The sequence below is a fragment of the Lepus europaeus genome, chromosome 10 (assembly GCF_033115175.1).
Source record: "Lepus europaeus isolate LE1 chromosome 10, mLepTim1.pri, whole genome shotgun sequence".
NCBI lineage: Eukaryota > Metazoa > Chordata > Mammalia > Lagomorpha > Leporidae > Lepus > Lepus europaeus.
Window position 1 is genome coordinate 86,833,280 of NC_084836.1, and position 27,568 is coordinate 86,860,847.

At 37.7% G+C, this 27,568-nt stretch overlaps 1 protein-coding gene across 1 annotated transcript in view; it reads right to left on the minus strand.

Moving 5' to 3' along the window:
- LOC133768127 (ADP-ribose glycohydrolase MACROD2-like) overlaps nt 1-27,568 on the minus strand; it is a 728,541-nt gene that overhangs the window by 694,972 nt on the left and 6,001 nt on the right. The window contains exon 2 of the mRNA XM_062202513.1: nt 26,527-26,643. Within this exon, the coding sequence (XP_062058497.1) occupies nt 26,527-26,643 (117 nt within the window). The remainder of the gene's footprint in view (nt 1-26,526; nt 26,644-27,568) is intronic.

Here is a 27,568-nt window from a genome sequence, read left to right on the forward strand (position 1 = left end):
CATCTAGTAAGATCAAGAGAATGTCAGCATTAAAACTTGTAGAATAGGTATGATTGGTTTAGAAGAATATCCCAGGTAAACATAAAGTACTTTCTTAAGTAGTGCTATATGACCAATTCTTAACTACACAAAAAAAGATATTTTGTGGAAAAATGCAAACATTAACAACTCTTGGGAAAAAAGGTTCAGAGGAGTAGCATACTGATTGCAAAGACACTTAAGGAATACCTTAACCAATTTATATCACTTATACTTTCAGAGTATTTCAAAGATGCTATATAATAAATGTATATAACTAAATAAATCTAAAATAATTTCTATTTATTGAAAGATACAAAATTTTATTTTTTATTTTGTATTTACTGAAAGATCAAGTTTAATGGAAAGAAAGTACTGTGTAACAGTTGATTATCTGTCATTTTTCCTTCCTCTTTTAATGTAATACAAAATAACAGAGTCATATAGCTTATTCAATAGAACACAGTATTTCAAGGAAGCTCTGTGCATAATTAGTGCAACTGAAATTATTTACCAAAACCAATTTCCTGTTATATCTTCTTCTGAGTGTATAACAACATTACAATTGTTGGCCTCTCTTACAATTAAATATAGCCATATGAACGAGATTTAGCTCATGGGACTGAAAGTAGGGGCCGGCATTGTGGCCTAGCATGTTAAGCTGCTTCCTGTGGCGCCGGCATCCTATATGAGTGCCGGTTCAAATCCTGGCTGCAGGACTTCTAATCCAGCTCCCTTCTGATCTGCCTAGGAGGGCAGCAAAGGAAGGCCCAAGTCCTTGGGCCCCTGCACCCATGTGAAAAACCTAGAAGAAGATCCAGGCTCTTGGCATCCGCCTGAACCAGCTCCAGTCCTAGCTATTTGGGGGAGTGAACCAGCAGACAGAAGACCTCTTTCTCTGTAACTCTGCCTTTCAAATAAATAAAATAAATCTTCAAAAAAAGAAATAAAGAAAATGAAGTATAGCCTGTCCTGGCCTAGATAAGGCAAGTGCCAACTCAATTCTTCTCTTTTCCTTAAGATTCTCTAGGGCAATCTTAGAAGCAACATTTTGAAGGCATAGCCTCCATCAGCTAGCTCTATCAATGACCATGTGAAGCAGAATGTCTCCCAGCCCAACCCATACATATTTCTATTTCCCAATTACCACCCAGAATAACACAAATCATAAAAACCAACATAGGACTGTTAAGTAAGTTAGAAATAAGTTTCTACTGTGTTAAGCCACAAAACTTGAGCATTTGATACAGCAGCCAGTAATAGCCAAATTAATACATTTGGTTTGCATATACAATATTATAAAGTTTAAGGAAAATGGTAATCTAAAGGAAGCTCCAAGCTCTCATTCTCCCACAGAAACATCAAAAGAAACTTCCTGACCCAACTTTGTTGGAGCACAGAAAAGCAGAGTATGAAAGTTTTTGTAGGCCAGCACTGCGGCTCACTTGACTAATCCTCTGCCTGCGGCGCCGGCACTCCGGGTTCTAGTTCTGGTTGGGGCGCCGGATTCTTTCCCGGTTGCTCCTCTTCCAGTCCAGCTCTCTGCTGTGGCTCGGGAAGGCAGTGGAGGATGGCCCAGATGCTTGGGTCCTGCACCCGCGTGGGAGACCAGGAGGAAGCACCTGGCTCCTGGATTCTGATCGGTGCAGCATGCCAGCCGCAGTACACCGACCATAGTGGCCATTTGGGGGGTGAACCAATGGAAAAAGGAAGACCTTTCTCTCTGCCTCTCTCTCTCTCTCTCACTGTCTAACTCTGCCTGTCAAAAAAAGTTTTTGTAGCACTTTTACCTGCTCTTGTCCCACCCCCTCAACAAAGCAGTCTTGGTTTCGAAGTGGCCCTGATTTTGAAAGAGCAGCTGCTAGGTTTCCAGGGTCCTCACATGAATCAAATGGAGCAGAACAGATTTTATTTGCAAATTATTTGTTTATGTCTACTTTAACCTGTCTGGAAGATACTGAGGACTAAGCAAGGTGTTTAATCTCTATTTAGCCTCACACAAAACTCAGGTGGATAAAGTAGCAGGCATTGCTCATAAAAACTGCAAAACTAGGGGCTGGCACTGTGGCATAGCGGGTAAAGCTGCCACCTGCAGTGCCAGCAACCCATATGGGCGCTGGTTCGAGTCCCAGCTACTCTACTTCCAATCCAGCTCTCTGCTGTGGTCTGGGAAAGCAGTGGGAGATGGCCTAAGTGCTTGGGCCCCTGCACTCACGTGGGAGACTTGGAAGAAACTCCTGGCTTCGGATTGGTGTAGCTCCGGCCGTTGCAGCCAACTGGGGAGTGAAACAGCAAATGGAAGACTTCTCTCTCTCTCTGCCTCTCCTTCTCTGTGTAACTCTTTCAAATAAATAAATAAATAATTTTTTTAAAAAATCTATATCATTTAAAAAAAACTGCAAGACTAATGTCTCCTGGTACGTGGATATATAATAGCTCATGTAAAGCCCTGAGAAGATGGAGTAGGACTATTTGGGAAATAAGGAAATTCAAAAGCAGCAAAATATATGAGGGAATATAGAAAATTATACACATACCCATGCAAGATGTATGCTTATCAGAGAAGACCTTTGATCCCTATTATCAGAAGAAGCCTACTTAAGTGAAACAGTGCCCCAGCACAGGGCTAACTGCAAAGGAAGGGAGGACTCCAAAGGAAATGCAGATGTCAATAATTAAACACAGTAAGAACTAGTATTTGGGAAAGCCTCAAGACAAGTAGATTAGCAAAAGGAAATCAATATATAAACAGGATAAAAATATTAGTAGGTAAAAATTAAAAAAAAAAAAAGGACCGACTAGAAACTTTGCAACTCAAAATAAAAGAACTGAAATGAAAAAATTCATGAACTGATTCAGCAGAATTTAGCAGTAAGAAAGGATCAATGAGCTTGAAGACAGAACAACTGAAATTATGAACTCAGAAGAACAAAACAAAAAAAAAAAGTGAAGAAAATGAACAGAGTCTAGGGGACTTGATGGACCATCAAGAAGCCCAACATATGCATTATGGGAGTCTGAGAAGAAAAGAGAGATAAAAGGGCAAAACATTATTTGAAAGATAATGGACAAAAACTTCCAAAATTTGCTGAAAGACATGAATCTACAAATCTTAAAAGCTCAAACAGGCCGGCGCCACGGCTCACTAGGCTAATCCTCCGCCTTGCGGCGCCGACACACCGGGTTCTAGTCCCGGTCAGGGCACCGATCCTGTCCCGGTTGCCCCTCTTCCAGTCCACCTCTCTGCTGTGGCCAGGGAGTGCAGTGGAGGATGGCCCAAGTCCTTGGGCCCTGCACCCCATGGGAGACCAGGAGAAGCACCTGGCTCCTGCCATCGGATCAGCACGGTGCGCCGGCCGCAGCGCGCCTACCGCGGCGGCCATTGGAAGGTGAACCAACGGCAAAAGGAAGACTTTTCTCTCTGTCTCTCTCTCACTGTCCACTCTGCCTGTCAAAAAAAAAAAAAAAAAAGCTCAAACAGAGTGAATCACACACACACCAAGACATATTAAACTATTAACAGCCAATGACAAAGAACCTTGGAAGCAGTAAGGGAGAAGACAGTTATCACTCACAAGGGCTCCTCAATTAGATTATAAGTTGATTTCTCTTCAGAAACCTTGGAAGCCAGAGGGAGTTGGATAATATGTTTAAAAGGCCGAAAGGGGGGAAAACTGTCACTTAAGAATTTCATACTTACAAAATTGTCTTTACAAAATGAGGGAAAATTGAGATATTCCTACATAAACAAAGGCAGAAGCAGTTAATTATTTATAGATCTGTCCTATAAGAAATGCTAATTAGGAGTCACTTAGAATGAAATATAAGGATGCTACCCAGTCACTCAATATCATCTGAAGAAATAAAGATCTCCAGTAAAGACAGACAAACATAAAAACCAGTATTACCAAAACATTGGCTCGTAAACATTAAATTTTATTTTTGACCAAATTTAGAAGACAAAGGTATAAAAATAACTATAAATTTATGTTATTGGGCACACAATGTATGAACACAGAATCTGTTATACTTTATAAAAACTCTACCACTTTCTATAGAACAGTCACAAAAAAATAAGGCAATCAAAAGGTGTTACTACCCCAAAAATCAACTAAATTTACAAGGCAATAATGGAGGAAATGAGGAACCACAAAAGCTATATGGGTATTTAACTGGTTTAACTGTAAATGACTAAAGTCTTCAACTGAAAGACAGAGACTGATGGAAAGAAGAAAATAAACCAGATCCAAGTATATACTGTTTATAGGTGACTCACATTAGATACAAAGACACAAATAAGTTGAAAGTGAAAACACGGAAAAAGGTACTCCAAGCAAATAATAACCAAAAGGGAGCATGGGTTGCTACAGTAATACCAAACAGACTTTACAAAAATATTGTGTCAAGAGATAAAAGACATAATACATTAAATGGTAAATTTATCAGGAGACATAACAACAAAGCTCAAAAATATATGAAGTAAACATTTACAGAACTGAAAGGAGAAATAGTTCTACAATAATATAGTTCTACAATAACAGATTTAAATACATCACTTTCAATACCAAACAGAAGATCAATGCAATAGTGAACTCGATTAACACTATAAACCAGTTAGACCTACTACCAAAAAAAAAAAAAAAATTGAATCCAAAAATAGCATAACATTGTTTATCTTAAGTGCACATGGAAGAATCTCCAGTTTAGACTGTATCTTAGGCCACAAAACAAAAACCACACAAAGAATATAATTTAATTACATACAGATGAAACTAGAAATCAATAACTGAACTAGAAAATTATTTAATTTGTGGAACTTAAACAGTATGAAAGAAGGAATCAAAAAATACAATGACACAAATTAAAACAACATATCAAAACTTATGCTGGGGCTAGTACTGTGGCATAGACTAAGCCTCTGCCTCGGGTACTGATATTCCACATAGGTGCTGGTTCTAGTCTCAGCTGCTCCCCTTCTGAACCAGCTCTCTGTTGTGGCCTGGGAAAGCAGTGCTTGGGCTCCTGCAGCTGCGTGGGAGACCCAGAGAAAGCTCCTGGATCCTGGCTTCAGATTGGCTCAGCTCCAGCAGTTGCAGCCATTTGGGGAGTGGACCAGCAGATGGAAAACCTTTCAATATTTATCTCTGTCTCTCTCTCTCTGTCTATAACTCTATCTTTCAAATAAATAAATATTTTTTAAAAAGTATGCTATGCAATGAATGGAGTTTATTTAAACACACAGATCTTGAAGCAATAACCTAACTTTACACATAAGGAACTAAAGAGAAAGAAGGTAAGCCCAAAATTTAAGAAAGGAAATAATGGAGATTATAGTGGCTATAAATAAAACAAACAATAGAAAAATAGAGAAAATCAATAAAAACAAATTTTAATTCTTCAAAAACATCAGCAACATTGACAAAAATTCCATTATATTCACTAAAAAGAAAAAACATCAAATTATTAAAATCAAAAATGAAAATGGGAGCATTACTACCAATTTCACAGAAATTTTTTTTATTTTTATTTTTTTTATTTTTGACAGGCAGAGTGGACAGTGAGAGAGAGAGATAGAGAGAAAGGTCTTCCTTTTTGCCATTGGTTCACCCTCCAATGGCCGCCGCGGTTGGCGCACTGCGGCCGGCGCACCACGCTGATCTGATGGCAGGAACCAGGTGCTTTTCCTGGTCTCCCATGGGGTGCAGGGCCCAAGCACTTGGGCCATCCTCCACTGCACTCCCTGGCCACAGCAGAGAGCTGGCCTGGAAGAGGGGCAACCAGGACAGGATCGGTGCCCCTACCGGGACTAGAACCAGAAATTAAGGACTTCAAGAGACTATTATGAACAACTGTCTGCCAAAAACTGGATATCCTAGGTAAAACAGGCTTATTCCTAGAAAGACAAAATCTATCAAAAAATGACTCACAAAGAAATAGAACATCTGAATAGGCCTATAAAAAGGAGATTGATATAGTAAGCAGAAATCTTTCCCCTCCCCCCCAGAAAACTCCCAGGGCTATATGACTTCACTGGTGAATTCTACAAAAATATTTATATAATTGACATCAGCCCTCTCAAATTTTTCCAAAACATATGAAGACAGAACACTTCATACTTCCTTATAACCAGCATCACCCTGACACCAATGACAGAAAAAGATACTAAAAGAAAACTATAAACCAAAATCCTTTATAAATAATGGAAAAATAATCAGCAAAATACTAGCAGACTGAATTCAGCAGAATCTTAAAAAGGTCACACACCATTACCAAATGGAATTAGTATCCAGAAAAAAAGAATGATTCAACATACATATACAAATGATGTAATACTCAGGATAAAGACAGGAGGATATAAACCACAGATTTCCTCTATTAACATAGAATAAATCTAATAAAATTTAACAACCACTCCATGGGGTTTATATTCCATGGTTTTTACTCCATGATAAACAAATAAAAAGACTGACTCAATTAGCTAAGAATAAAAGAGAATGTCTTCAGCATAAAAGAGATACATAGAAAACCTACAGTGAACAGCAAACTCAATAGTGAAAACCTGAAAATGTTTCCCTTAAGATCAGGAATAAGACAATGATGTCCACTTTCATTAACTGTAGTCAACATATTATTAGAAGGTATAGTCAGAGTAATTAGGCAGAAAAACAACAAAAGGCATCCAATTTGAAAAGGAAGTTGTAATGTTATCTCTGTTTACAGATGATATGGCCATATATGTACAAAACCTGAAACATGCTTAATTTCATTTGGCAAAGTTGTAAGAGACAAAATCAATACACAAAAATCAGTTGTATTTCTAAATACCAGCATTGAACACTCTTTTGAAAGTAATTTCATTTATAAAAGAATCAAAAAAGCATAAAACATTTAGTAATAAACTTAACTGAGGAGGTGAAAGATGACATACTGAAAACTAAAAACACTACTGAGAGAAATTAAAGACAGTATAAATAAGTGGAAAGAAATTCTATGTTCATAGCCTGGAAGACCAAATATTACGAAAGTGACAACACAAACCCAAGTGATGTACAGATTCAATATAAAACCTATTAACATCCCAATAGCATTACTTAGAGAAAGAAAACCAATCCTGAAGCTCATCTGGCAACTCAAAGGACCTCAGATAGCCACACAATCTTGAAAAAGAAGAAAAAAGTGAGAAGCGCCACAGTTCTTAATTTCAAATTTTACTACAAAGTTATGGTAATGAAAATGGTATGGCTCTGACTTTAGGATACACAGATCAACAAAATATCTGCATATATTTTTAAACTGATTTTTAACAAAGGCACCAAGAAAATTTAATGGTCTTAGAATTGACAAACAAAAGGTATAGAAAAACTGGATACACATATGCAGAAGAAAGGACCCTTACTTTATACCATATTTAAAAATTAACACATAAGGAGAGGCAGATGGATAACTTCAAATATTCTACAGTATAGCAGGATAGTTATGGTTGACAATTAATTATGCATTTCAAAACAGCTGGTAGAAATTTTTGTTGTTTCTAACACAAAGAAATGTTAAATATCTGAGGTGATGGATATGCCAATTACCCTGATATGATCACTATACTCTGTATACATGTATCTCTTAAATATGCACATTATAATGTTCCAATTAATATTAAAAATATGCTTTTAAAAATGGATCAAAGACCTAAATATAACAGCTAAATCAATAAAACTTGGAGAAAAAAAACAATAAAAGTCTCCATGACATTGAATTTAACATGATTTATAGAATATATCACCAAGAATGGAAGCAACAAAAGAACAAATAAAGTAGACTTCATCAAAATTAATTATTTAATTAAAGGACACTCTTAAGAGAGTAAAAAGACAATCCACAGACTGGACGAAAATATTTTCAATCCTGTACCAGTAAAGCATTAATATCCACAACATGTGAAAAAGAACTATAACTCAATAAAAAAATCCAATTCATAAAAGGACAAAATACTTAAGCAATTCTTCAAAGATATGCAAATGGCCAATAAGCATCTGTAAAGATAACAATAAAAACAGAAAATAATAATTATTGGTATAAATGTGAAAAAAGTACAACTCCTGTGCGTTGTTGGTAGAAATGAAAAATGGTACAACCACTGAAGAAAACAACTTGGGTCTCCTCAAAAAGTTACATACAATTACCATATGATACAATTATTCCACTACTAGTTATATACCCTGAACTGAAAATAGGGACTCAAAATATGTTTATGGCCATATTATCCTCAATAGCTAAAAGGTATAAACAATCCAGGGGCCGACACTGTGGTGCAGCGCGTTAACGCCCTGGCCTGAAGCACGGGCATCCATACGGGCACTGGTTTGAGATTCGGCTGCTCCACTTCCAATCCAGCTCTCTGGTATGGCCTGAGAAAGCAGTACAAGATGGTCCAAGTCCTTGGGCCCCTGCACCCAATTAGGAGATCCATTAGAAGCTCCTGGCTCCTGGCTCCTGGCTTCGGATCGGCACAGCTCCAGCCACTGCGGCCAACTGGGGAGTGATCCATCAGATGAAAGACCTCTTTCTCTCTCTCTCTCTCTGCCTCTCCTTCTCTCTGTGTAACTCTTTCAAATAAATAAATAAATCTTTTTTAAAAAATCCAAATGTTTAACAGATAAAAAGAATGTGTACATACTTCAAAAAGCAAAAATTCAAAAATGCAGGTACTTCAAAAAGTTTGTGGAAAATGGAATTAAAAGATGTTTTAGTATACAAAAAATGAAATAAATGCATAGTTTCTCTATAATATGTATTTCCTGTGAACATTTTTAAGTTCCCTGGTACATAAACAATGAAATCTGCAATCTTTTTCCTCTAAAATGAATGAAATTCTGATATATGCTATAATACGAATGATCCTAGAAAGTACTATGCACAGTGAAATGAGTCATGTATTAGACAAATATTATATATGATTCAATTTACATGAAGGCTCTAGAACTGGTAAAGTTATACAGACAGAAAATAAAATAGAAAATAACCAGAGCTGGATTAAAAGGAAGAATAGGCAGTTGTTTCTCAATGGCTACAAAGCTTCTGTTTCAGAAGATGAAAAAGCTTTGGAAATGGATAACCATGATGGTTGTCCAACATTATAAATGTACTTAATGTCCCTTGATTGTATACTTAAAATAGTTAAAATAACAAATTTCACCAAATTTCATGTTACATATATTTTATCACAATAAAAAATTACATAGTTCAAAAACCTATAAGAGTTTGGAAGTAGAAAAACCCAAGAAAAAAGAAGCAAAGATTAATAAAAAAAAAAAAAATGGACATACTGAGTTACTGAAAAAAACATGGTCAGAGATGAAATTAAAGTGGTGTGATAAGTAGATACAGAAAAGCTATGAAAGAAGAACAGATTATCTGCAGCAGGAAAAAAATTGCAAATAAGTAACTTTAGAGAAGCAGAGAAGATTATTAAGGAACAGAGGGGCCGGTGCTGTGGTGCAGTGGGTTAAAGCCCTGGCCTGAAGCAGCGGCATTCAATATGGGTGCCGGTTCCAGTCCAGCTGATCCTCTTCCCATCCAGCTCTCCGATATGGCCTAGGATAGCAGTAGAAGATGGCCCAAGTCCTTGGGCCCCTGCACCCACGTGGGAGACCCAAAAGAAGCTCCTGGCTCCTGGCTCCAGAAAGGCACAGCTCCGGCCGTTGCAGCCATCTGGGGAGTGAACCAATGGATGGAAGGCCGACCGACCTCTCTCTCTCTCTCTCTCTCTCAGTCTCTCTCTCTCTGCCTCTCTTCTCTCTGTGTAACTCTGACTTCCAAATAAATACAATAAATTTTAAAAAAAAAAGGAATGGAAACTACACACCTTTAAATCATATGTACTTCTACAAAATTAATCTCATATTAAAGTATATCCACATATTATTCCTGCTCAAAAAAACTCAGTTTTATATTGTCTTGGCATGTATGTAGCCATTTTTGTCATACTGTAATTTGTCTATATTTTGTTACATGTTTCATCATGAATCCTCCATGTGTTTCTAAGTCTTAGATAACAAGCTGCAGTTAAGTAGTTTTAAATAGTTAACATGAAAATTCAATAAATATTTCAGAAAAGAGACATGTTGAAATGCATATAATTTTATCAGCCAATCTAAAATAAATAAATAAATTTAAAATAAAAAAAAAGACATTATGAAGTTATGAAGTCTCTTTCATTTAGAAAGCCTATTGGGGGGTAGAGGGCAAGTAGAAAATAGAAAGCTAAAGTTGGCTTTGGAGCCGGCACTATAGCGCAGTAGGTTAATCCTCTGCCTGCAGCACCAGCATCCCATATGGGCACCAGTTCTAGTCCCAGCTGCTCCTCTTCCAATCTAGCTCTGCTATGGCCTGAGAAAACAGTGGAAGATGGCCTAAGCACTTAGGCCCCTGCACCTGCAAGAGAGACCTGGAAGAAACTCCTGGCCCCTGGCTTCAGACTGGCCCAGCTCTGGCCATTAAAGCCATTTGGGGAGTGAACCAGCAGATGGAAGACCTTTGCCTCTGAAGCTCCCTCTCATTGCCTGTAACTCTACCTCTCAAATAAATAAAATCTTAAAAAAAAAAACAAAAATTGGCTCTGGCTGTTACCAGTCTGTAATCCACTTTAAAGTATCTGCATATACTGACCAAAGGGTATTTAACTAAAATACTTATTTACTAGTATAATCAATTTAATGCATTAAAACTACTATATTCATGTGTGGTACAGCAGCAGACTTAACTAATACATATAGAAAGAACTTTTCATAGTATAGTCTCAACATCAAGTTTTTTTTAAATCAAAAAATAAAATATTTTTGTTTCTTTTTTTATTATTATTATTTGACAGGCAGAGTGGACAGTGAGAGAGAGAGAGAGACAGAGAGAAAGGTCTTCCTTTGCCATTGGTTCACCCTCCAATGGCAGCCGCCGCCAGCGCGCTGCAGCCAGCACACCACGCTGATCCAAAGCCAGGAGCCAGGTGCTTCTCCTGGTCTCCCACGAGGGTGCAGGGCCCAAGCACTTGGGCCATCCTCCACTGCCTTCTTGGGCCACAGCAGAGAGCTGGACTGGAAGAGGAGCAACCGGGACAGAATTCAGCACCCCGAAGGGACTAGAATCCGGGGTGCTGGCGCCGCAGGCAAAGGATTAGCCTATTGAGCCGTGGCACCGGCCCAAAATTTTTGTTTCTATATTATTTTTAAAAACAAGGACAATTTAAAGAAACTTAGTGGTACACACTGTAATGTACAATAAAACATATTTATCTGATGTCAAAATAATCTTGGCCGGCGCCACGACTCACTAGGCTAATCCTCTGCCTAGCGGCGCTGGCACACCGGGTTCTAGTCCTGGTCGGGGCTCCAGATTCTGTCCCGGTTGCCCCTCTTCCAGGCCAGCTCTCTGCTGTGGCCTGGGAGTGCAGTGGAGGATGGCCCAAGTGCTTGGGCTCTGCACCCCATGGGAGACCAGGATAAGCACCTGGCTCCTGGCTTCGGTTCAGCGCAGTGCGCCGGCCGCAGTACACTGGCCGCGGCGGCCATTGGAGGGTGAAACAACGGCAAAAGGAAGATCTTTCTCTCTCTCTCACTGTCCACTCTGCCTGTCAAAAAAAAAAAAAATAGTAATAATAATCTTGTAAAGTAATTAAAAGGGTCAAGAAAGAAATAAAGCAGAGGAAAAACAAAACCTGTAGTGATTCATAAATTGCTATGTACTTGCATATTTTCTATCATTTTAGATGTTACATAACATCAACTCCCAAACAACTGATTAAACCAGTGCTCTTATCTTCAGAGTAAAATTATACAGAAAGTTTGTTTGCTTTCATAGAATAAATTCCATATATTCTTAAAATTATTATTTAGTCTAATTCTTTCATAAAGAATCAAATTCCTTTTCTATAGACAAGGCCTTTTTTGAAGCAAACCAACTAACTCTGTAAAGGACTTAAACAGGTTGTAATACAAAAATAATTTCTTAGTTTATTGAAGTATCCAGGATGAATGCAAAATGTAAATGCATTTAGAATAGCAACACTTTAAAATTATTCTACACTTGAAAATTTACATATAATAGACTTCCATGTCTAAGTTCGCACTCACCTAATATAAGCTCTGTTGACATTTACACTCCCAGAAAGTAAACTGAAGCTAAAATACTACCAATAACATATAATCTCATGAATACATAGAACATACGAATTCTTTTAACTTTTATTTAATGCATATAAATTTCCAAAGTACAGCTTATGGATTACAAAGGCTTCCCCCTCATAACTTCCCTCCCACCCGCAACCCTCCCCTATCCCGCTCCCTCTCCCCTTCCATTCACATCAAGATTCATTTTCAATTCTCTTTATATACAGAAGATCAGTTTACTATATATTAAGTAAAGATTTCAACAGTTTGCACCCACATAGAAACACAAAGTGAAAAATACTGTTTGAGTACTAGTTATAGCGTTAAATCATAATGTACAGCACATTAAGGACAGAGATCCTACATGAGGAGTAAGTGCACAATGATTCCTGTTGTTGACTTAACAAACTGACACTCTTATGGCATCAGTAATCACCCTAGGCTCTCGTCATGAGTTGCCAAGGCTATGGAAGCCTTTTGAGTTCGCCGACTCTGATCATATTTAGACAAGGTCATAGTCAAAGTGGAAGTTCTCTCCCCCCTTCAGAGAAAGGTACCTCCTTCTTTCATGGCCCCGTTCTTTCCACTGGGATCTCACGCACAGAGATCTTTCACTTAAGTCTTCTTTTTTTTTCTTTTCTATGGTATCTTGGCTTTCCATGCCTGAAATATTCTCATGGGCTTTTCAGCCAGATCCGAATGCCTTAAGGGCTGATTCTGAGGCCAGAGTGCTGTTTAGGACATCCACCATTCTATGAGTCTGCTGTGTATCCCATTTTCCATGTTGGATCGTTCTCTCCCTTTTTTGTTCCATCGGTTAGTATTTTCAGACACTAGTCTTGTTTATGTGAACCCTTTGATTCTTAGTCCTATCATTATGATCAATTGTGAACAGAAATTGATCAAATGGACTAGTGAGATGGCACTGGTACATGCAACCTTGATGGGATTGAATTGGAATCCCCTGGTAGAATATACGAATTCTTGTCCTTGACTCAGCTAGTTAAGTATCTGTGTAACAGTTCTATAAAATCCTTATTGAAATTTTTCACTGGGCTGTCTTACATTAAAAGTTAATAAAACTAACAATATATTAAAGCAATGTATAGGACCCAGCTTAATGTGTAAGCCTTTTACACCAACCAATCTTCACAATACAATGAAGATATGTAGGAAAAAAATAATGTACAAAAATATGGTAGTTTACTGTTTATTCAACTCACACAATAAATACTGAGTATCTACTGTGCAACAGTACTATGATAAATGATAGGGATATAAAGGAGACTTAAGATAACACAGTCACAGTATTAGAGTTTTCACAGTATTAGAGTTTCCTAAAGGAGACAGATCTAATCAGATAATTCTGAGTACACAAAGACCAACTGACATAAATACTCTATGAAAAGGAACACAGCTCTAGGAAAAAAATATAATAAAGGAATGTTCTAGAGTAAGGGGTCAGGGAAGACTTCACAGAGAATAAAAGGCTTTCAATTTCAGAACTGAAAGATGAGAAAAATTAAGCAGATGAGTGATGAGAATTATTTCAAGTAAGGGCACAACAGTGGGAGGGAGTATAGAACACTCAAGAAACAGAAAAGAACATAGTATTCTGTATCCAAAGACTAAGAAAGACATTTGTGTAACACAATGGGAAAAAAAAAGGCCAGACTATAAAGTAGCTCATTTTAGGGTCTTAGTATTTATCCTAGTTTTTACTACTCACACATCTTTCCAGATAATGGAAGTTTCAAAAATAACTACTAAAAGAATATGCCATAGTAGTCTTAGTTATGCAGATATATGGTTTTTAATTAAATTTATTTTAAGATGATTTATGAGGGAAAAATTAAATCATCACACACTCAGAATAAAACATTTTTATGTAAGATGCTAGAGTTTTTTGCCTGGGGTCCTACTCTACTTCTACAGAATATTTTACTTTAAAATGTAACTGTTCTGGGTGGTGCTGTGGCTTGGTAGGCTAAGCTTCCACCTTCAACACTGGCACCCCACATGGGCGTCTCTTTGTGTTCCAGCTGCTCATCTTCCAGTCCAGCTGTCTGCTAATGGCCTGGGAAGGAAGTGGTAGATGGCCCAGATACTTGGGCCCCTGCACTCACATGGGAGACCCAGAAGCTGCTGGCTCCTGGCTTCGGATCAGCTCAGCTCTAGCTTCTGCGGCCATTTTGGGAGAGAACCAGTGGATGGAAGGTCTCTGTCTCTTCCTCTCTCTATAACTCTGTCTCCCAAGCACATAAATAAATCTTAAAAAAAAATAAATAAAATGTAGCTGTTCAAATTAAGTATAACTCTATAAAAAGGAATATGGAGAAATAGGAAATACTTTATATAGAAAATTCATATATAAATATATATAAAAATATACATATAGAAAATTTCAGATTTTACATTGTACTAAATTCCTTCCTGTTTTTATTATCATTTTAGGTATTAAACTGTACCCTATCTTCCAACTAACAACTACACAACTTTTTTTTTTTTTTTTTGACAGGCAGAGTGGACAGTGAGAGAGACAGAGAGAAAAGTCTTCCTTTTTGCCGTTGGTTCACCCTTCAGTGGCCGCTGTGGCCGGTGCGCTGCGGCCGGTGCACCACGCTGATCCAAAGGCAGGAGCCAGGTGCTTATCCTGGTTTCCCATGGGATGCAGGGCCCAAGCACTTGGGCCATCCTCCACTGCACTCCCAGGCCACAGCAGAGAGCTGGCCTGGAAGAGGAGCAACCGGGACAGAATCCGGCGCCCCGACCAGGACTAGAACCCGGTGTGCCAGCGCCACAGGCAGAAGATTAGCCTATTGAGCCGCAGCACCGGCAACAACATTTAATACAACAGTTATTAACATACTATATAAAGCTAGAGCACATTACCGACCTTATCACAGCCATTCAAGTTTGTTAAATTTCTTTTACATTTATGGTCCCTCATCTCACTCCATGTAATATATTCAATAGTGTAAGCAGCTATATTCTTATTCCCTCAGTCCTTATAGTTAATAAGGATACTAACACTCAAAAACAATTACTGCATATTTACTAAGGACAGATGTACCGGATTATATATTAGAGTTGTGAGACGATTCAGTTACACTTTCTTTTATGATCTCAAAATATCACTTTTCAAGGTGAAACATAGGTAAAATACAAACTGCAATGTCTGTATCAAATGATATCTCAAAATGAATACACTGCAGATTCATAAGTTTAGATTTAGGTTTTATTTTTTGGTTCAGCTATCATTTCTTGTAAATATAATTTAAGAGCAGAAATTAGTTCTAATAAATGGGAAGAAATAGGATAAAATTTTAAGCCACCACGCTAGTTTATTAATATGAATGAAACAGATCACAAAAGCTCAAAGCAACCTATGCATGTCAAACACAAATCAATATACATCAAATGAAGAGATCTTCAGATTTATAAACACTATAGTTCATATACTTTATAGTTAAAATTTTTCAATTGACCTATAAATCATATTTGAATATAAATGTACACATAAGACACAAAATATGAAATTTCATTCTTTGTTAACATTCTATCTCAGAGTAGTTTTAAGTTAACAAAACAAAAATTGTGGGGTACTAATAGAGTTCCCATAATCCCTCACCTTATCTCCCCTATTAACTTTTCATATTATTATCTTTGTCACAATTAATGAACCACACCCATCTTCCAGTCTTTTTTAATACAAACATCTTTAATTCTTCCCATTGTTCCTAGCTTCTATTAGTCACCATTCTGGGTCCAGATGAAATTTTTTTGTTTGCTAATTTTTGTTGTTTATTTTAGCTCCCACATGTATGAGAGAATATGAAGTATTTGTCTTTCTGTGTCTGGCCTTTTTCAATGGACATGACATCTTCCAGGATTACATTCTTTGCTGTAAGCAACAGGATTCCATTCTTTTTATAGCTGAAAAACGTTGTGGTTTCTGTATGTGTGTATACATACATTTTCTTTATCCATTCATCTGATGGACAACTTGATAATTCCATATTTTGGCTATCATTTATAGCAGCTATAGCACTGCTATAAACAGATATAGCAGGTATCACTTTTACACAATGAGTTCATGTCTTTTGAATGTAATGGGATTTCTGAAACATATGGCAATTCTATTTCTAGTTTTTTAAGAAATCTCCATATTGCTTGCCATAGATGTTACACTAACTCACATTCCCACCAACAGCTTATTAAGAGTTTCCCTTTTTTCCACATCCTCACCAGCCCTTGTTACTTTCTTTTTGATAGTGGCCATTGCAATAGGGGTGAAATGCTATATAATGGTGGGGTCTTTTTTTTTTTTTTTTGACAGGCTGAGACAGTGAGAGAGAGAGAGACAGAGAGAAAGGTCTTCCTTCCGTTGGTGCACCCCCAAAATGGCCACTACGGCCAGCACACTGTACTGATCCGAAGCCAGGAGCCAGGTGCTTCCTCCTGGTCTCCCACGCGGGTGCAGGGCCCAAGCACTTGGGCCATCTTCCACTGCCTTCCTGGGCCACAGCAGAGAGCTGGACTGGAAGAGCAGCAACCGGGACAGTACCCGGCACCCCGACCAGGACTAGAACCCGGGGTGCCGGTGTCGCAGGCGGAGGATTAGCCTAGTGAGCCGTGGCGCCAGCCTTTTTTTCATTTTTTTAAGGTATCATTTTTTTCATGTATCACTTTACCCTTCCTTCCTTATAAATTTTTATAATGATCTACTTACAGTTAACTGTATACTCATAAGATTAACCTACACTAGGTAAATAATTCAACAAATTAAAGAAAAAAAAAAACACTGTCCTTCAACAGTAGAGAAAAAGGCTGTAAAAAATCATCAAATCGACTTTGATCTTATTCCAATAGGGTCATAGTCAAAGTGGAAGTTCTCTCCTCCCTTCAGAGAAAGGTATCTCCTTCTTTGATGGCCCCGTTTTTTCCACTGGGATCTCACTCACAGAGATCTTTCATTTAGTTCTTCTTTTCTTTTTCTTTTTTTTTTTTTTTCCAGAGTGTCTTGGCTTTCCATGCCTAAAATACTTTCATGGGCTCTTCAGCCAGATCCGAATGCCTTAAGGGCTGATTCTGAGGCCAGAGTGCTATTTAGGACATCTGCCATTCTATGAGTCTGCTGTGTATCCTGCTTCCTATGTTGGATCTTTTTTTCCCTTTTTGATTCTATCAGTTAGTATTAGCAGACACCAGTCTTGTTTGTGTGATCCCTTTGACTCTTAGACCTATCAGAGTGATCAACTGTGAACTGAAATTGATCACTTGGACTAGTGAGATGGCATTGGTACATGGAAACCTAAAGGCTTCCAAAGCCTTGGCAACTCATGACTAGAGCCTAGGGAGATTACTGATGCCATAAACAAGAGTGTCAAATTGTTAAATCAACAATAGGAGTCACTGTGTACATATGTCTCATGTGGGATCTGTCCTTAATGTGTTGTCCAATGTGAAATGATGCTATAACTAGTACTAAAACAGTATTTTTACACTTTGTGTTTCTGTGTGGGTACAAACTGATGAAATCTTTACTTAGTATATACTGAATCGATCTTCTGTATATAAAGATAATTGAAAATAAAAAATAAAAAAACCTGGTGTTAAGTTGGAAATTGCATAGAAAATTAATCAATTTTTAAAAAATATCATGTAGGATCTCTGTCTTTAATGTGCTGTACACTGTTATTTAATGCTATAACTAGTACTCCAACAGTATTTTTTCACTTTGTGTTGCTATGTGAGGGCAAACTGTTGAAATATTTACTTAATATATACTAAACTGATCTTCTGTATATAAAGAGAATTGAAAAGGAATCTCGATGTGAATGGAAGGGGAGAGGGAGCAGGAAAGGGGAGGGTTGCGGGTGGGAGGGAAGTTATGGGGGGGAAGCCATTGTAATCCATAAGCTGTACTTTGGAAATTTATATTCATTAAATAAAAGTTTAAAAAAAATCATCAAATCTCAAAATGTCAATTTCATTCATATACATTGCATTTTTTGGTATTCTATTAAGTAGTACAGATCAGGGAAAACATACAGTATTTGTCTTTTGGGGACTGGCTTATTTCACTAAGTATAATGGTTTCCAGTTGCATCCATTTTGTTGCAAAAGACAACCACTGTCAACCCCTCCAGCCGGACTCAAAGTCAGTGGGTTACGCGGATTTTTCACTCTGGTAAAATACCCTGGTCACATATGTGCACAAGAGCTGCCGCAGCCTCTAATAGTATCAAAACGGTGTCTTCTCCCCACTAGTTGCTGAGCATCCTTGTTGGTGGATGGGGAGAAACATGCTTTTCTTTCGCTGGAATAGGCAGTTACCTGCCCTGTGCTGGGGATCCAGGCCAGACTCAAAAAAATTGTGATCCACAAGTCTCTTCCCTGGGCAATCATCACCAGTGGCACAGGCTTCTGCAATCTGTTCTCGCTTCAATTTCCAAAGCTGTCTCCTCTAGCTCTGAGCTGTGGGGGTCGTGTGTGGTGTCCCCACTCATTGCTGCATGTGCACACGTTCCACACTGCTCCACAGTGTCCTCCTTCTTTCTGTAGAATTTCCACTGCAAACATCTCTCCAACTCTCCCCTGGGAATGCACTTCCTCTTCTTTTCTTCTACCATTTTCCTGTGATCAAAAACACTACATCTTTTCCCTATTCTGCCATCATAAAATTGCTCTCATTTTGTTTTTGATTTACATTTCCCTGATGGCTAGTGATACTGAGCATTTTGTCATATATTTGTTGGTCATTTGTATATCTTCTTTTGAGAACTGCGTATTCAGGTCTTAACTGGATTGGTTGGTTTTGTTGTTGGTGTTGTTGAGTTAATTGGGGTTGTTGATATATTCTAGGTATTAATCCTTTGTTTGATAAGTAGCTGGCAAATTTTTTTCCATTTTAATCAGATATCTCTTCGTTTTATCAATTGTTTCCTTTGTTACACAAAAGCTTCTGTGTTTGATATAATCCCATTTGTCCAGTTTGGATTTTGTTGTTTGTGCTTTTGGGGTCTTATCCAAGAAATCATCACCTGTGTTTCCCTATGTTTTCTTCTAGCAATTTAATTCTTTGGGTCTTGCATCTACATTTTTGATCCATCTTGAGTTTGTTTTAGTATTTAGTGAGGAGTAGCAATCTAATTTCATTCTTCTATGTAATATATGTCCAATTTTGCCAGTGCCATTTATTGAAAAGACTCCTTTCTTCAATGTTCCAATGTTCTTGGCACTTTTGTCAAAAATCAGGTGATGGGGGACTGGCACTCTGGTGCAGCAGGTTAAAGCCTTCAGTACTGGCACCCCTTACTGGCAGCAGTTCGAGTCCTGGCTGCTCCACATCCAATCCTGCTCCCTGCTAATATGCCTGGGAAAGCAGAAGATGGTTCAAGTCTTTGGGTCCCTGCACCCACATGGGAGAACTGTAAGAAGCTCCTGGCCTGGCCCAGCCATGGTCATTGTGGCCATTTGGAGAGTGAACCAGTAGACAGAATACTCTCTCCCTCTCGCACTCTCCCTCCCCAATTCTGTCTTTAAATAAATAAATCTTATTTTAAAAATATCAGAAGTGCACTGTCCCACTGATCTATGTGCTGTCTTAATAACTATAGCTTTCTAATATGCTTTGATAACAGGTATTGTGATGCCTCCAGTTTGATTTTTTTCCCCTCAGGATCATACTGGCTATTCTGGATCTTTCATGATTCCATATAAATTTTAGGATTTTTCCTAATTCTGTAAGGATGTTATTAGTATTTTGATAGTGAATGCACTGAATCTGTAGATTGCTTTAGGTAACATAGATATTTTAATAATTCTTCCAATCCATGAGCAAAGAATATCTTTCCTTTCTGTATGTCCTTCATCAATTCTTTCAACTATTTTCTAATTATCCTTATAGAGATCTTACACTTCCGTGGTTAAATTTATTCCTAAATATTTGAAATTTCTGCAGCTATTATAAAGGGGATTTCTTTTTTAACTTCTCTCTCAGCAAGACAATTCCTGGCACAAATGCTGCTTTTTTGTTAAGTTGATTTTGTGCCATGTGACTTTATTGAATTGGTTTATCAGTTCCAACAGCTTTTTGGTGGAGTGCTTAGGGTTTTCCATGTATAACATCATGTTATTCATAAACATGGATATTTTGACCTCTCCAATTACAGTTTTGGTGCCCTTTATTTCTTTTTATTCCTTAGCTGTTCTAATACTTGCAATACTACATTAAATAATAACTGTAAAGTTTCCTTGTCTGTTGCAGATCTGAAGGGCAATGTAAATGATCAACTTTTAAAATATTTCATCACACATGAGTATAACAGCCTTACTACAGTTTTCACCTAATCATCCTCATAATTTATATTATTTTCCCTTTGCTATTACATATGGACATTAAAAGTAATGATTCAAAGTCCACATATACTTATAGTCACAGCTATTTTCTCTGATACCAACTAGTCACAGAAAATTTGCATAAGCCTGGCAAGGTCTTTGTCAATGTTTTGCTCAATTCAGAAATTCACGACATTGCTTCTCTGGGTAGTGGTCTTAGTATGGAAACAGCAAAGGAAAAGAACACAACATATATCAAATAAGCCCAAAATTGAAACTGTTATCTACAAATAAGCAATGCTACCGATCCTGTCCCGGTTGCCCCTCTTCCAGGCCAGCTCTCTGCTGTGGCCCGGGAGTGCAGTGGAGGATGGCCCAAGTGCTTGGACCCTGCACCCCATGGGAGACCAGGAGAAGCACCTGGCTCCTGCCATCGGATCGGCGCGGTGCGCCGGCCGCATCGCGCCAACCGCGGCGGCCATTGGAGGGTGAACCAACGGCAAAAAGGAAGACCTTTCTCTCTGTCTCTCTCTCTCACTGTCCACTCTGCCTGTCAAAAAAAATAAAATAAAATAAAAATAATTTATCCATGTATCCACTTATATATCTAACTTCGCTTTATCCTCAGGCTACAGTTTAGTAATTATATGCTTTTGTATGGGAGTTATACTTTAAGTACATACAAATACATTCTTTTTAAACTGTTAACCATTGAAGTATTCTCAATTAACATGTGCACATCTGCACACATGTATGTAAGAGCATATGTGAAAGACGGAAAGAGGGAGGGAGGAGAGAAAAACAGACACCCATACACATGCAAAACAACAGTCAAAATTAAAAATAAAGACTCCACCTCTGGAGGATTTTAGGGAACCAACTCAACTCTAAAACTGGTAGACACAGAAACCTAAATTATTCTGCCTCTCCAGCTGAACTATACTGCACAATAGCAAAAGAGTTGCTGTAAGAGAAAGTTACTCTTTATAGAAGTTTAGCTAACAAATGAAGAAGGACTGATAGCATTTAAAATAAAATAACATTGTTTACAACTTCTAATGAAATAATATATCTAAGCAACAAACATCAACAGCTATTAAAGTCATTGAGTGGGGCTGGCGCTGTGGCATAGTGGGTAAAGCTGCCACCTGTAGTGCCAGCATCCCATATGGGTGCCAGTTCAAGACCCGGCTGCTCCACTTCCAAACCAGCTCTCTGCTATGGCCTGGGAAAGCAGTAGAAGATGGCTCAAGTCCTTGGGCCCCTGCACCCGTGTGAGAGACCTAGAAGAAGTTCCTGGCTCCTGGCTTCGGATCGGTGCAGCTCTGGCCATTGCAGCCAATTAGGGAGTGAACCAACGGATAGAAGATGACCTTGCTCTCTCTCTCTCTCTCTTTCTGCCTCTCCTTCTCTCTCTGTGTAACTCTTTCAAATAAATAAAATAAATCTTTTTTTAAAAAAAAGTCAATAAGTAAAAAGCTGACAGGGAACTTTACAGAGAATAGGCTGGCAAAACTTGAACCCAAAGAATTGTTGCTCAATGGATTAAGCTGCCCCTTAGGACAACAGCATCCCATATATGTCTGCTGGTTCAAATCCTGGCCATTCCGCTTCCACTCTGACTTCCTGCTAATGTGCCTGTAAAGGAAGAAGAGAATGGCTCAAGTACTTGAATGCCCACCACCCACGTGGAACACAGGCTGGGGTTCCTAGGGCTGGCTTGGGCCTGCCTCAGACATGGCTGTTACAGCCATTTGGGGAATAAACCAGAAGAGGGAGGATCTCTCCCTCCATACCACTCTGCCTTTCAATAAATAAATCATGAAAAATTCAAAATGAGAAAAATCCTAAGGGATAAGAACCCAGTATATTCAATGAATAAATTATGAGGGGGTGAAAAGGAAAGAGAAATAACCATAGTTTAAAGGTGACTTAAGGGCCGGCGCCGCGGCTCACTAGGCTAATCCTCCGCCTGTGGCACCCGCACCCCAGGGTTCTAGTCCCAGTCGGGACGCCGGATTCTGTCCCAGTTGCTCCTCTTCCAGTCCAGCTGTCTGCTGTGGACCAGGAAGGCAGTGGAAGATGGCCCAGGTGCTTGGGCCCTGCACCTGCGTGGGAAACCAGGAGGAAGCACCTGGCTCCTGGCTTCGGATCAGCACAGTGTGCTGGCCGTAGCGGCCATTTGGAGGGTGAACCAATGGAAGGAAGACCTTTCTCTCTGTCTCTCTCTCTCACTGTCTAACACTGCCTGTCAAAAAAAGACAAAACAAAACAAACAAAAAAAAGTGAATTAAGAAACACATCAGTTAAACATATCAATTAAATGTAATATGTGGACTCTGATTATTAGATCTTGATTCAAACAAGTCAACAGCAAAAAACAGAAACCCTTTATGAGAAAAACACAGAAAACATGAATACTGGATATTTAATTGTATTAAGGAAATTTTCAGATATGATAACAATATTATGGTTATATTAAAACAACAAAAATGTATCCATATCTTTTAAAGATACACAGAAACGTATACATTTATTGAAAATCAGTATGATACACATAATTTGCTTCAAAATAGTCTGGGGGAGGATATGAGACTACTGGTACGGGGTGTAGTACAAGTAGCCATGTATTACTATTGAAATTGGGTGGTGTTGTATGAAAATTCATTATATTATTCTATTTACATAAATTTTAATGCCAATTATTAAAATAAAAGAAACAATTGTCTTTGTAGACAACTTCAGAGGCATTCTTATTTAAAATACTAATTGAGCCCATCTACACAAAAAAACACCACTCCAGGTTCAAGAGACACAGTATGATATGAGAGACAAGTATTTTAAAAATTCCCCCAGCATAGCAATGTACAAATAAAATAGAATTATACATACTAATACAAGGAAGAAGTATTTATAAGCATATAATTCCAAAACTTTGCTAATATGACAGAAATGAACATGAATAATAAGCAAATTACTTATTGTATAGGCTTCTTTAATAATCATCTTCCATTCTTTCTTGTTCTGATCCACAACTTTCCAACATTACCAGAGTAGTAAAGCAGAGTAAAAATATTAGCTACTTGCTTCTCTCTTTCCATGCAAACACTGATTTTAAATTGTTTACCTATTTTTGGTTTCCTCTTAAGAAGACTTAAAATAAAAATCACTACAAACATTCTGATATTCCCCACTTAATAATTTTATACTATAATAATAAGCATTTAATTAAAAGACATCTGAGCAAAGTCAGGAAAAAATTAAAGACAAAAGTCCAAGAACTTTCCATGTGATCATGGATAGTAAGGCTAAAATGATATTTTATAAAAACACAGGCCAAAGTCAGTATAGGGCACAGCAGGTCAAATCAACAAATGGAGTACTCGCATCCCACATTGCAGTGCCTGGTTAAGTACCAGCCATTCAGATTCTGATCCAGCTTCCTGCTACTGCCCCGGAAGGTAGCAGATGACAGCTCAAGTACCTGAGTCCCTGACACCCACATGAAAGACTTGGTTTGAGTCCCAGGATCCTGGCTTCTGCCTGGCCCAATCCTGGCTTTCATGTAAGCATTTGTGGAGTGAACCAGCAGATGTAAGATAGCTCTCTCTTTCTCTTTCTCTCTCTTTCTCTCTTTAAAATAAAATGAAAATAAAAATAATTTTTAAAAACAGTTATGATAAGCCATTAAATTTAAAGTTTATGTACTAGCCTAGCCCCAAAAATATTTCCAAAAACTGTAACTAAGGGAATAGTAATTATAAACAGACCTCTTCCAATACTTAGCTTGAAATTTCATTATTTACAAATTTAAACTATCATAAATATCAATACCTACTCATATACATTTAACAATAACACAAACATTTCAAAATATAAAAATATAGCTAGAAGTATAATGGTCCTTTATCTTTTTTTGTAAATTTGTATTTTAAAGATTATTCTAAACTGTCAAAATACTAAAATTCTCTTGACAAATATTTTATTATAACTGAGTACCAAACAGGTAACACAGAAAGTACATTTGAAATATGCATATTACATGAATAAATTAACAATTAGTACTTGTAGAATCAGCCATCCCATTTCCTTAACAAGGGGCCCATCATCAGTTTGTAGTTCATAAGAGAAGCAAGTTACATTTCAGATGCTAGATGTTAAGAATAAAATACTATCTTATAGAAATACAATTTTTATCACATCACCTAGTTCCCCATGAAGAACTTTCAAATTCAAAACATGAAGGGAAAAAATGAAATACACTGGACAGTTATAAACCACTTACAAAGTTCACATTGGGAGACAGAATTAAACACACATCATCTAGTTAGAGAATAACCATGTCAGGTGTCATTGAAAGTATCTTTTCCAATGTGGGAGACATATTTTGGTATGTACTAGCTCTGAAAACATCCAATTCTGAGTTATCTTAATATGCTAGTTCTACCTCACACTGCTATTGCTGAATCTTCAAACAAAAGCAGCCAACAGAAAAGTGAAGCCTCCACACAGAGGTGAGCAGAACCCACATTAAGCAATGCAGCAGGGTCTCTACTGTCAATTGTTTTGGCACCAGAATTCTACCTCTATTTTCAAGGGGCAAAATGCATTAAAAGTATCATGTACTGCACCCTTAGAAAACTGAAGAGATATAACAGTGATCAAAAAAGATAATCAAATGAATGAAGACAAACTGAAGAGATTTACTAGCCATAAATAAAATGGTGCTCAAGTATTCAATATCAGTTGCTTATAATAAAAAAATAAAAAATACCTAATACCCTAGGTCACATAAGATCTGAACTCTATCTTCCTGATTTCTAGCCCTGTTTTCTTTTTCATTCACACAGCACGACCTTCTATTTTCATGATGTCTTAAACCATCATTTGAACAATTCACATTTACTAAAGACACTGGGAAGGCAGCTAAGAAGTTTACATTTCAATCAGCTTGTCCAGTGACCCCCAAGAGAACTTTCTGTACAGTCATTCCTACTTGCCCAAGGTCACAGGTTTCCAAGCAACATCTTCTCATTCCTAACCTCACATTTTTATTTTCTTTAAAAACAAAACTCTGTCTAAAGCCCAAACCTTCAAATGAATGTGTTCTCTTCATGGATATCACAACATAATTTGGTTAGTATTCCCATAGGTTTTATCCATTGGTATTCATTTCCTGGGCCATCATACGTTGCACCTTCTGTAGCCCCATGAATTTAAGACCACAATCTGTGGAACCAACATGTTCCAAGTCTATTCCATAAAGTAACATTTATTTCTCAACTATTTGGGTACCCTTAAAAATACTTCATTTGCCTAAACTTCACACTCAGATCATTAGCATCAATGAATATTAATTCAGAGATGAGCATATTAAATATTCATTAAATCTATTATTCTATTTTTAGAAACTTTTCCATGTACCTACCTTTTTAACACTTAAAATTTCATTTATATTCTAACACAATCTAGACTCTTCATCAAATCATAAAAACTTTATGAGAGTAGTGTCACACAAATACTGCACATGTACAAATAATACACCATACAAAACATATATTTTCCTCTAAAATTATGTGAAATATGATTTGGTTTTCCTTTAGTCTTCCTAACACAATTTTTCCCAACTGTATCCAAGAAATCTAATGCAAATAAAACTAATCAAAACAAATTTAAAACATCACACCAAAAGCAGTAAACCCTAATAGCATTTGCTCCAGATACTGGATAATAGTGTAAAAAAAAAAAAAAAAGGAAACTTTAAAAAGCACGATAAATATGATATGTTTCATAAGAAAATATGTTAATATACTTTCTGAAGCTTAAAAACACAACAGATTACTAGAAATAACTCAATATAATCAGCCAATAAGCACAAATAGCAAAGTAACAAAAATATCATTTATTTCTTTACTGAATGTTAGTTATTCACTCCTGTCAACAACTATCACATAGGAGCCATAAAGAAATGGGAACAGCTTCTACCTAAAAAATGTTCTGAGAAACTTACCATCATTTTGGCTCTTGCCTTTCATTTCCTCCTTCCACGATGGAATGGTGTTCAGGGGAACATAGTCCCTTAAGTATTCTTTGCGCCTCTCCTCTAAGGTCATCTTCAGTAAACGTTCTTGCAAAATAAAAGCAGAATCTCCATTTGTATTTAACTTTAAACTCAAGAATTACTTTATATTTTAAGTATTAATCATATTGAACTAAAGATTTGGTATGGCCTTAAGAAACACCAAATACAATCCAATGGCTCCACATTTGCGTGTTAAAAGGTGTCAAACTGGGGTGGATGCTGCCACCTATGTCTCATATTGGAGTACTTGGGTTTCATGCCAGCTCTGGCTCTAGACTTCTGACATGGGCTTCCTGGGAGGCAGCGGTGATGGTTCAAATAACTGGATTCCTGCCACTCATATGGAGATTTGGATTGAGTTCCTGGATCAGACTTCAGGCCAACCTAGTCCAGTCCAGCCCCAACCACTTGAAGGCATTTGGAAAGTGAATCAGCTGATGGGAATACTCTCTCCCCAGTTCCTTCCCTCCCTATCTGTTGTTCTCTTTCTCTGCCTCCCAAATAAAAGTATCAAATTTACTCCATTTTAGCAAAAAATAAAAAATAAAATTCAAAAAAGCCTGATGAAGAAAACTCTCTTGTGATAATCCAAGAAATAAGCTCATTTACTTTTTGAATCAACATCTACTGACAGTATACTGTGTGCCAGATGATATGTATATACACAGCAGGTACAAAAGATACTTAACCCTGAAATTCATAGGACATAAGAAAAAACGGGTAAGATATAAAATAAATCCTATACAAACAAAAAAATTTGTATAAACAACCAAAAAAAGCCACCAAGATATTCCTCAATACTATAATGCTATCAATGATAAAAATACACTTTCAGGGCCGGCACCGCGGCTCACTAGGTTAATCCTCCGCCTTGCAGCACCGGCACACTGGGTTCTAGTCCCGGTCGGGGCGCCGGTTCTGTCCCGGCTGCCCCTCTTCCAGGCCAGCTCTCTGCTGTGGCCAGGGAGTG